Source organism: Trachurus japonicus, chromosome 22, assembly GCF_045865225.1.
Source record: "Trachurus japonicus isolate A0001 chromosome 22, Traja_1.0".
In the NCBI taxonomy this organism is placed as follows: Eukaryota; Metazoa; Chordata; class Actinopteri; order Carangiformes; family Carangidae; genus Trachurus; species Trachurus japonicus.
This window is the reverse complement of record NC_140928.1, coordinates 16,146,409-16,158,605: the sequence shown is the minus strand read 5'-3', so window position 1 is coordinate 16,158,605 and position 12,197 is coordinate 16,146,409. Positions and strand designations below refer to the sequence as shown.

The window sequence follows — 12,197 nt, the reverse complement described above, 5'->3', positions numbered from 1 at the left end:
GAATGCAGGCACACACACACTTTTCCTCTCACATTGTGGTATTGCATTTGCAGCAAAGAATTAAATGCTGGTTACCCACATGTCACAACCAATCATAGAAATGGGGCATCCAACATAAAACTAAAGACCACTGGAGCTCAGAGCGAAAGACAGCAAACATCAGTCTCGACAACAGTCAGTCCCAACAGTTGGGAGGACGCCATGTTCTCCTCTGCTCCCCATTTAATCCAGCAGGAGTTCGATTCCATCTGGTTTACAGATCATCTTAAAAGTAAAGAGATGAGAGAAAGCAGGTCTACACTACATACTACACACTGATAAACACAGACAACTTTAGCTGTTGCCATTGGGCTGAACCATTTCGACAAACAAGCACAGGAACAACTTTGAGACTTTATTTAGCATCCAAATGTAAAATCCTTATAAGTTAAAGTTCAAATTCTACAGTAGTAACCAATATAGTTCAAAATGACTTGGCTGCAATGGTTCGGATGCAACCCCAAAGAATTTCTCTTGTAAGTATAGAACCACACTTTTTAATTTTAGTTGCTATCATTTGGGTTCAGAGTTACGCAGACAAATACTGGTAGACATGGAAAGTCCCACACAGGCTCATGGAAAGACATGATACTACAGTTACAGTACATCCCTGCTCTTAAATATCCTTGCAGACCGACGAGCATGGCTTTAATTAAAAAATACAAGACACTGTTAGCTAATATTAATCACTGGTGCTACCAAACAAAATAAGACTAGAGGCGCAGCTAAGAAATTACTGATAATTCAGTTTGTACAAATCAGTTTTGTCATCATTGTAATTGCATTATCACAGTAATAACTAGCATATGATTGACCATAGTTAAATAATGCCATTGCTGTTATAGTCTCTTAGACATCGTTTCATGCTTGCATGACAGTGACAGCTCACCTGTGCTGAAGCATGCTGCTCCAATTGCAATTTCATCAAGCGCAATATCAGCATTGGAGCCATGTTCCCACAGAGCTGTCACTTTCACATGGAACCTGGAGCAAAGCAAAAAACATTTTGTTATTTATTTATTCTTTAAAGTCCAAAAACAGCTTGTATTAAAGTAAAACTTTTACAAATCTAATCCAGTGTAAGTAATCAAAGAAGCTGTTTTTCAATGACAGTGAGGAAAAAGAAGTTTACTGTAGCGTTTCATCTATTCTGCTATCTGTTGTATCCATTACAGACCCATGATGGAGGCCAGTCAGCTGCAGGGTAATGTCTTCCCAGTCGTCTGCCCGCTGATCTGGCTGAGCTTTCCTCTCCCAGACCAGTGGGGCAGCCGAGGTCCCATTCTCCTCTATAGCCACCATCAGTGAACCATTAAAGTATCCATGTATATACAGAGAGAAGTGCAGCTGCACAGACAGAAAAACAGACCGAAAATCTGAAGATTAGTCCAGATTCAGCCGAGTTCTTTTTTTATTTTTATGATTTGAGCCAACAACAACCACAGAGGGAAAAAACACTTGAGTTGAATAATTTAATCAGTGTGTCAGTCTAATAACCAACCTGGCAGGCAGTGGTGGAGACTGGTGGGGGGAAAGAAGCGCTCTGAAGGGACGCCTCTCGAAGGGAATTACTCTCTCGTACTGGCAGGAACAAGAAGTGCCCTGGGGTCGCACAACAAATGTGACACAGCAGAACATTTAACAGGTCATTAAAACAAATGAGCCTAAAAATAATGAACATCAGAGTAACAGTAATAGTTTTAAAAGATTATGTTGCGTCTTTTAAAGCCATACATGTTTTATTGCTGGCTGAGAAAGAGCAGCCTATAAAAAAACTACTTGGGAGATTGAAAGTGAGTGGCACTGTGTTAAATATGAAGGCATTTTGCTTTGTTATTGTAAATATGCTCTGCAGCTGGATTTAAGCGATCCATATGATCTCTAACCCAAGTTCATATGGTAGCAATCTCACAAGACATTCCTATCAATAGCTGGATTTAGAAGGAACAATAAGTGAAAAGCCTGTTTGAGACAAAGGAAAAAGTGTTTACACTAAGCAACGTGAGATTTGTGAGCAGATGTGAGGGCCGATATTAAATGTTTAATTTCCATCTCTCCAGAACAGTGATCCACCTTAATGAGAAGAGATTCAGCAGAGGAAAAGTAATACAGCAAGAGAGCCTACCCATTTCACACATACCACACACACATACACACACACGCTGCCAACCTGGTGTGCTCTGCAGAGTAACACCCTGCATGTCTTCTCTCTCCAGAAGCTCGTCTCCCGCCATCCTGCTCCAGGCTGAGTGCTGGCTGGACACAGACCAACCACAGGTATCCTGTTCAAATGAACAGTGTGAGCCAAATGGAAGAGCACCTGTGGAGAAGACAGACTGTTAGCATTTTTCACTAAAAGCAGACTGCACATCTGCTAGTCAGTCCATATCCCACTCCCTCCTCAGTCCTCTTCTCCCAAAACACCAATCACATTAGGGGGAATTAGCTTCCAACAAGTAGACTAATAAGCCTGAAGGCTGGTCATAATAATATCCTGAGGTGAAAATAAAAGTTAGTCTGTGCATTTGTGTATGGTTCCTACACAGAGAGGCACATCAAACTTCTCATCTCACTTTCCCAAAACAAACACACATTCTTTCATCACTTTTTTTTAAGGCCTGTTCTGGTAATCTGCACACCAAATGGACAACAAGCTTTGTGCAGGAATTTATTTTCATTAAGTAAGGAATAAGTTATTACTTAAAAAGGTCTGGCCAGTTTAAACAACATATTTCTGCTTTGTTTTCTTTTCTTTATAATCATTCACCTATTCTTATGTTTTTTGTGCTTAATTGCAGTTTTACTTGTCTACACATTTTACGTTTATGAGTGTGTGTATACTTTTTACACATACGGTATACGCTAAGCCTATCCTTTGTTCTGTTTTATCTTATTACTTTTTTGATTGGGTTTGACACATTTTCAAAACAGAAAAAATACAATGGGATAAAAAAAATCCTTTTATCACACAATGTAAATAAAAATGTGTTTTCCGTCTTTGTCCTTAGCTAGACTAAACATGTCACTGATCTCTCCTCTATACTATAATATCCCTTCATTTGATCTTGAGTAAGATGATGAAAAGATATATATATTTTGTAAACATTCATAAAATGTCAGAGAGTCCCTTTAACAACACAGAGACTATTTTCTCTTAGTCTCATATGGGATGGATTTTACTGGTGGGCCATTACAGAAATTGCACGACTACTACCGTGACCTCGCTCCTTTTCCCTGGGGCTCCACAACTCAAGGCCTCTAAATAGCCCAGACTACATTGATTTTATTACTGACTAAAGCCAGGCCTTTTCACTCAGCATGGTGAAGTGTTTTTCTTTGTGCTAAATGATTGATGTTTTCAAAGAAAAAGGAGGAAGTTTGTTATATTTCAGACTGTGACATGGGAGAAGATATCGGCTATTGATTGACTGTTGGAAAATACAATTTTTCCTCCAGCTTGCTTTTCAAATCTATGATTTCAAAACATATAAAAGATCCACCAAGTGCATATCATATTATGACATTTTAAAGGCATGATTACAAAGTGATTAAAAATAGGAGCAACACAGCAAAAATGATCTCCAGCTGAAGAAGTTAGTTCTTCAAGGACAATGCTGTATTCACAATCTAAGTCTTCATATAAAAGCAACTCTCTGCACTTAAAATATGTTGTATAGAAGCCCTTAGCACGGAATCATCTATTGCCTCCAGTCGAGGGATTAACAGTTTATCATAGATTTAAACTTTCACACACCTAATGCAAATGGCTACCTGCCAATAGCCCCACTCTCTGCTTCAGGACTGCTGTATTAACTTTCCACCCACAATCTCACAAAGTAAAGCACCCACACATACAAATCTTTTGCTTTCATACCCCAACCGTCATAATCAATCCAAATTTTTCAGCTCAAATTAAATGAAAAATTATTCATTGTCATTCAAGGGGAAAGTTTTGAAGCCAAATATAAAAGTGCATTTTCATACATTAGACATAAAGCTTTTTCACAGCGGTTTCACTCAAAGCAACATCATCTTCTGCATCCTCTAACTTTACGAAGACTCACCACAGATGAAACCCTCGTCCTCTCCAAATGGACAGTCGGTGTGGAAGTTACACACTTGGCTCGGATCAATGCAGACGTCTGAGTTTACACAGTGGAAAGATTCTCCACAAACTGCGACGTCGTGCTCTGCATCACAGAAACCACACAGTTATACAATACTTGTAATCACATATCCACACTTTTTCCCGTGTGACCCTGTATTTACCCAGTTAAGTTAGACCAGTTTAATAGTAACAAACTTTTCCTTCTGAGATTGATTTGGTAAAACTTTAACGGTTTTCATTTGTAATATTTAAGAAGAGTCTGATACAAAACCATATATGTGCTTGGATGAAGGGATCTCTTATCTGTGTGACTGCTCAAATTAATCTTGTGACCTCATGTGGTGGTCCCAATCCCCAGGTAGGGAACCACCGGTACTGTATACTATATCTGAGAAATGCAAAACCACTGCGAAAAAGACCTAAAGCCATGTAACTGTGGAGCTCAACACATGAAGCAGCAACCCAAAAACTGCAAAGAAAACAACTGCCATTTATTTGTCATAATTAGTTGATCATTGAAGTCATTTTTTCAAGTGAAAATGACAGAAATCTGATTGTTCCACATATGTCATATCATATGTGAGAAATTGATGCTTCCAGTATATTGGTCTCACATTATAGTACATTTCTTTTTCCCCCCCCTGCTGGTCACACAAAACAAGAACCTTGTGATATACTGTATCTATCAGTTTGTGGATGTTTTAAAGAGCAAATGATGAATGAATTAACCAAGAAAAGAATGGGCACCTTTACATTATATTCAGGAAATCGTAATAATTCATGTTTCACTTGTGTGGACCTTTTAAAACAGACATTTCTAGGCAGCTGATCAGCTTCATCAAAAGGTGATTTTCAGAAGAAAATAAATGCTGAAACACCTCTGTAGGATAATGTGGACTCACCAGATTCACAGTTGATAAGCTCTAGAGAGTCCAGAGCCACAGTGATGCCATCTTCCCCCAAACAGGAAGTATAGAGGAGGGTCACCTCAAACGGCTCTTCCACCTGGCCAATCACGCTCTCCAGAACCTCCCACTCAGCTCTGTATCAACCAGTCATCGAAAAGTGAATTTTAAAGTACAGTAGTAGTAAATCTGTACTAATCACAGCTTTGGCTTTATACATACATACTGCATTTATAAAACAACGATACTGTACATGACAGTGTTTTCTCTACTGCCTCCAATATGGGTCATGTTGTTGTAGAAGCCTGTGCGGTCAGACATACTAGCAACAGCACGTTCAAAGCAACAGCAGTCATCTGCTGTCAATAACTGAGCTAAAATGGTTAATAACTTTAGCTAATGTCATTAGCAAATTGAAAAAGAAAAAGTTTACGATCCATGTCAGTTGCAGTTGTGTAAACCCGATGATGTTTATCATGATATTTTACTGTCATTGTTATGTTTTTTCGTAAAAAATCTAAGAAAAGAAAAATCTTTATCTGCCTGAAAAGCTGAGAGAAGCCGTAGTTATCTGGGGGAGTGTCTGCTTAGATTTGAATATTTTCAAACTTCCTTTAAATCCACTGGAACGAATTAGACAAAGGCAGCTCTCAGGGCCAAAAAATTTGGAGTATCTGAAGTGGAAAAGCTGCAGATTTATGCCTTTAGAGCTATTCTTGTCAATAAATCTTCTTGAAAGGTCTACACAGTAAAAGTATTATAAATAGGATAAGATAAATAAGAAAATACATTCAAACATGCATTAAAAGCATATAAACCTGACATAACCAATATAAACTGTAACATATAATCATCAGTATGAAAGTTTTTGCTACTTGAGACCTCTGCTGCCCTCGAGAGTTCTTGTCAGACCTGTAATCTACCTCAACTTGAAGTTGATATTAAAACAAACACTGTGGTACTGTAGGTTTGGATCATAGTTACCACCAAGACCTTTTAGTGTAATCAAACATATTGTTTACATAATCCTCATTTTTCACCAGAATATTTCCCAAAGGCCTTAGAAACATGTGGAATATGTTTTCTTCCTCATAAAAGGTTTTTTGGCTTGTTTTGAAACCTGAATTCTTAACTTCATTCTTGTGGTCTTCATCTTTTGCTCTTGAACTGGCACATTACTACCACCACTGTCCATGTGCAGTAAACAGCACTCCTATGGCTGTGGCATGTGCATCCTCACGCTGACCACAACATACAGACAAAAGCTCATCGAAAACTCCTCTGCACTACAGCCAAAAGCTCCACAGGCAAAGTTTTAACCCAGTTTATTCACTCTGTCTCCTTGTGATGTTATTTTTTGGTTTCTCCAAGCCCCAACTGACACATCTGATTTTTCATGCCTCAACAACTTGCCAAACCTGGGCCACATAGCTCTGCTTTTCCAATAATATGATTGCAGCCCCCCATCTCAGAGTACAGTCGCCTTAAAGATGGCCTAAAGTTAATCTCAGAGAGCCACCTTGAACATGTGATGGCACCTTCACTAAGCCTGACTTCACATTAAGAACCCACCACCCTTAGTCCATCTCTAAAATAAAAAGAGGTTGATGTGGGTGATAGTGTATTCCTCTACTGGAATCATACAGTGAAATGAAGACAATCTATCCCAATCAATGAATCTATCTACTGTATCTATTTTGCTCAGTTGCTGACTTGTGAGAATATGAGTGAAATGTCACACACACATAAACAACTACAGAAAAACATGTTTACCACCAGATGAGGACTGTGATATAAATGGTGAGCTCACACAGAAATGACTGGTTCTAATGTACAGCAGAGCAAGCTGAATAAATGAAACCACTGTCTGTGTGCATCCCATAATGGGATTGCTCAGTCCATTACTGCACTAACAAAGCCGATGTACAAACTTATTGCATATGCCCATCCATCCCTCTTCTGTCCTAACCAATTATATATAAATTCATTTCCAGAGTCTGCATCTACAAACTCGAATGCTTTTAGCTGCTCTAAAGAGGGCTGTGCTTCAGCATTAGATCAATAGGAAATACCTGTCCCCATTTCCCAAACAATACACAGGGGACCACTGTCCCCACGCAGTCACAAATCTACAGTTTGGTCCCACGTGGCAGGTAAGAAAATGTTTCTTTATTTAACTTTAGTACCCCACATGGAAAATGTATTAGTTTTACGTGCCCTTGCTGCGTCTGGAGATGTGTGTCTCCTTTCATTGAAGTAAACCGAAGGCCTGCTTTATTCTTTTTACAAGCTGAACCTCAACTTGACAAGCACTTCAATCAGAGAAGAGGCAGGGTTTTGCTTCTTGACACTAATTAAATGGACACTCTGTGCTGCATACATCATGAAGATCTGGATAAATAAACATTCTGCACAAACATCACTGCAGAAGCATGGACAGCTCTCTGACCTGTGGCCGACTCGCCTCCTGCGGTTGAGGGCCACAGAGTGAACAGCTGAATCTGAGAGAACCGGTTTGATCAGGAGTGTGAGGTTTCCCGATGCTGGACTGGACTTGTACAGCGCCACCTGCAACATGCAGTGCTCGTCGCTTCCTGGCATGATTGGGCTGGTTAAGTGGTACTCACAACTCCCAGAGGCCTCAGCGGCAGGAGATGATTTTAGGAGAAGGAAGTGCCCTAAGATAAGAAAAATGAAAGTTAAATGTGTGACATTTTCATATGCCGTCACTCATATAAAGAATTTGATAAATGTTTTAGGTAATGACTTCAGACTTTGCATTAGGATACATCAAACACAGTTCATAATGAATATTAAAGGCAAAGAATTAATTTTAAAAAGTAAATCCAAAGATCCATTATTGGATTTTCTACCAGAGAAATTTGTGTCAGAGAAGAAAAAAAGCATATGCAGCATTATCAAGCCCATTTAGTTTTTCCTCAGTGAGTCACTGCACCCTTACCATCAGAGCTTCCTTCTGAGTGGTCGATCACAGGCATCATGCCAGCGTATGCACTTCCTGGTTGCTGTGGCGACACCACTGACCAGTCACTTTGGTCACTATGATTTGATGTAGTCCAGAGGCACAGTGACTCAAAATCACAGGAGGTAACTGTTAAGACAGAAAGACAATGGAGTAGCTTTTAAACCAGCGTTTGACTGAGAAAAGCTGTGAAAATAAGGCATAACATGTTTTTTGGATAAATATGCCTGCTGTAAAACATTTTCATGTACGAAAACGCAATTAAGGACAATTTTTAGAAACCAAATAGTTAGCAAAACTTTGCCGGGAACAAACAGCATCTGTGATTCCCCCAGAATGAGCCAATGCTGATGTTTACGAGTGTGAGGGTGGCTGAAGATGAGGCTTTCAGTCACCCCCACCCTCCCTTTTCTGGGATCACGAGAAATACATTTAATCATCTCAACACAACAAGCTGTTTTCTTGAGAAAAAAAACAACAAGAAAAAATTTAAAAATAAGTGTACAAGGGCACTAACCAAGACTACAAAACCCTCTAAATTCACAATTATTGTCGTCAAAAAAATTCACCATTTTCATTTTCCAGATGCAGATCTGCATTGAAATAAGCATAGTGATATACAGTTATGGGATTCATACTTTCCATACATTAATATGGTAATTCATGTTTTATTATTATTATTATTATTATTATTATTAGTGGGGAAAAACATGATAAATGCTTAATATACAGAGACAATGCTGAGTAATGGAAGTTCCTGGAGTAGTAGACTATCCACTTTCTTGGTTAATGGGCTAAATTTCCACTAAATTTAATCGCCATCCAAATTGTTTTTGGGAAGCAAACAGACTGACTCTTTGTAAATTTTGAGTGATTGTATGTCTGTCTGTGTTGCGGGTTGATGAACAGGAGGCGAGTGAGACGTCATGTGATGCTGAGGGGAAGCTGCCACTACAGCTAATGTGGCAAACAGCCATAGGAATCCCTCTGGGGATAAACGACAGAAATAGGCGCATTATTAATTTGTCATTTCTTTGAAACCCATTTTCAATTCTTTCTGTTGTGAAATCAACCCAAAATAAGCTTCCTTTGATCACAGCCGACCTAAAAATGTGGTGGGTTGGCTTTTTTTGTTTTTTACTGCCAAACTATTTTCCTGGTGTCAGCATGCTGCATGTGTGCTGCTTTGTTCTTCAGAATACATGATTTAACAGAGCTATGCTCTTACACCTCCAGCCAACCTGCACCTGAAATTCATAATAAGTGGTTTTCTGGTGCTTAAAAAAGGCCAGCTTCATCGCCAAAGGATAATTGGCGATATGGTCCCTGTTGACCTTTAAACACATTTCAAGTTTCAGGAGCTGTATATGTGAACTATGCGGCTAGAGTTTCCTCATTAATTGTGCTTTCCAGTCACAAAAAGGCAGAGCTGCACTTACATAGATGAAGGTAATCATATAGCAGATTCAATAATGATAACACAGGAAATCACAGGAATACTTATGTGGTGTTTAGGTGCGTCAGTGCTTCAGGAAGTGTGCATGCTGTACATAGCTCTTACTTTGGTTGTCATCTTCTGAGACGAGGTGACGATGAAACATATGATCTGAGTCCTCTTCCTGAAATCTGTCCAAAAGGGCATGACAGGCACTGATAACTGGGGAGAGACAAAAACACACAGACAGACGAGGTGGTAAGTACTTAAAGCAGATATCAGTGGAATGTTTTTGTTAATATAAGTCCTAAATAGTCCTATTTTCCGTCAGCAATCACTTACATGAAGTATTTCAGCCTAAACACGAGTCTCTCCGTCACTCTGCTCTGCTGTAACCCGAGGAGAAAATTTTCCTTGTGGGATACAAGTGTTATCCAATGAGGGGAGAGAACGGCATGAAGGGCTGTGTGTGCAGCCAAGGGATGCGCGTGAATGTGGTGACGTAGCACGAGGACCAATTGATGCCTGACAAGGGCGGGGGCTGCTAACTCATGGTGCGTTCAAGGAAACTCGTACTTTGTGTTTTTCCTTCCTGTGAAGTCATACCAGTTCGATCTGGTACGAGTTCACGGGTCGGAAGTTACGAGTGGCCGTTATAGGGAACTTTCACAGACAACAGGACGGTAAAAACACGAGCTACGGGTTACCTGGAACGCTACCAAGTCGTAGTTGTGACTTGAAGCTGTAACTTACGGTTTCAAAAGCCTGCCTTGAACACAGCATTAGCCGAAACGGCCGTGCCACTGATATCTGCTTTAATTTGCTTATGAGGACAAAAATACATACGTAGAGTACTTCAAGCAATGTACAAAGCTGCTATTTGGGCTGTAACTGGTGCCAGATTCATTTTTTAAAAAGTGACACTATTGTTTTTATAGGAAAAGATCTGAGGCACTCAAGAGGGTAATGATTAAAATGCCTTTATTTGTACAGTACATGGCTAGTCTAATAAAAATATGCCGACGCGTTTCAGCCAAAAAGGCCTTCTTCATGGAAAGACCAAAATGTTTGTCAGTCAGCTCTGCTCATTGTTAAATAGGTAATCAGAAACATGTCCGTATGGTCACTTTTATATTGGGAGAACAAAGCGTAAAATGAAGGCAAGACTGGCTGAGCAGAAGTATGCAATAATGACAATCCCCAATATCCCATGGTTGTTCATTATAAAGATGTAAATCATGGCAGTTGTCATTCTTTAAAGTTATCAATTATAGAGCATATTGAAAACTCAATCAGGGGTGGAGACAGGCTCAAAAGTGCAAATTGAGTCATTTTGGATTTATGGACATGGTTTGAATAGAGAACTGGATTTCTCTCCCTTTTTGTAATTGTTTTTCTCTTGTAACTGATAGTTCTGTTAGACGGGTCCTTGGAGAGAGAAAAAAGTAATTTCTTAGTCTTCTGCCAAGTTCATTATTCATTACATGAATGCATATAATATGTATGTATGTTTTCTGATCATTTGTTGAATTAATGATGTTAAATTGTGTTGTGCAGATTTCCCTTCTGTTGTACACAGTCTGCCATATCTTTGACCTTTTTTTCTGTCATCAGCAGGTCATGGTGATCATGTGACCGCCTACCTGCTGAACAGCTGTTTCTGATGATTACCTATTTAACAATGAGCAAAGTTGACTGACAAACATTTTGCCCTTGGCCTGAAAAAAGGTCTTTTTGGCTGAAGCATGTTTTTATTAGACTATGTACAAATAAAGGCGTTTTAGTGATTACCCTCTTGAGTGCCTCAGATCTTTTCCTATAAGTTCTACTTGGATCCCTAAACTGAAGAGCACCAGAGGGACACCCTTTTCTACAGCCAAGCAGCACTCCATGCATTTTTGTTTTTTTGACTGACAGTTTTCTTTGTTGAAGAAAATAATAGGTTATATGTCGTAGGCCACAGATCCAGCAAGAGCAACGTGCTCCCATTGCACAGCCTGCACAAACCCAACTCTTACCTTACCTGTTAGCCCAAACCTTACCAAAACCTAATCAAAGAATTTGGTTCCTAAACCCAAGACACCATTTGGCCTTTTGCCCTTACTATATGCTTAACTGCATGTTTTTACCATACTGTTCTCTGCTCTGTATGGTTGTTTTGATAGGGGGAATTATTGACTGTTGACTACAATGTACTCTGTGAGGGAACTGGGATGGCATCATCTGTTGGAGATTTTTTGATGTTGTCCGAACAGTGACTCTGCTGTTCTCTGATGCCTGTAAGGCAAGGTCGAACAGGTCAAGCAGGACAAATCAAATTATTAAATGGACAGTTTATTAAAAGTAGTTAGGGAGGATAATGATGGAACAGCAAGAGGGGCATGTAGCTGAATGTAATTATGGAATAAAGGCAGCTATGGATAGATTTCCTACACAGAAACTGGGAAAATTTAACAGTCCAAAAAAAGAGGGGGATTCACCCCCCCCCAAAAAATAAAAAATAAAAAAAAAAATAAAAATAATATTGACAGACTATTATTAACATAAAATAGTTAACAGTTTTTGGGGGATTCCCACTAAAGCTCACATTTCCTTTTTACTGCCTTGTTCCATTTCTGTCTTGTCCAGTTTGGATTTCAGACAATGATGGGACAAATAAGTCAGAAAAACATGAATACATTCTGTTTCATGAAAATGAGGGAATGATAAAAGAGTGACTGATTTGAA

The 12,197-nt window shown here is 39.3% G+C and overlaps 1 protein-coding gene across 2 annotated transcripts in view; it reads right to left on the bottom strand.

The window, feature by feature from the left end:
- Positions 1–12,197, bottom strand: part of ltk (leukocyte receptor tyrosine kinase) — a 55,504-nt gene that overhangs the window by 21,274 nt on the left and 22,033 nt on the right. For both annotated transcript variants that reach the window (XM_085768504.1, XM_085768505.1), the window contains exons 2-10: positions 9,597–9,692; positions 8,015–8,164; positions 7,502–7,730; positions 5,050–5,189; positions 4,104–4,229; positions 2,210–2,359; positions 1,541–1,641; positions 1,217–1,386; positions 929–1,023 (exon numbers count right to left, since the gene is read on the bottom strand). In XM_085768504.1, coding sequence (XP_085624630.1) covers positions 929–1,023; positions 1,217–1,386; positions 1,541–1,641; positions 2,210–2,359; positions 4,104–4,229; positions 5,050–5,189; positions 7,502–7,730; positions 8,015–8,164; positions 9,597–9,692 — 1,257 coding nt within the window. The remainder of the gene's footprint in view (positions 1–928; positions 1,024–1,216; positions 1,387–1,540; positions 1,642–2,209; positions 2,360–4,103; positions 4,230–5,049; positions 5,190–7,501; positions 7,731–8,014; positions 8,165–9,596; positions 9,693–12,197) is intronic.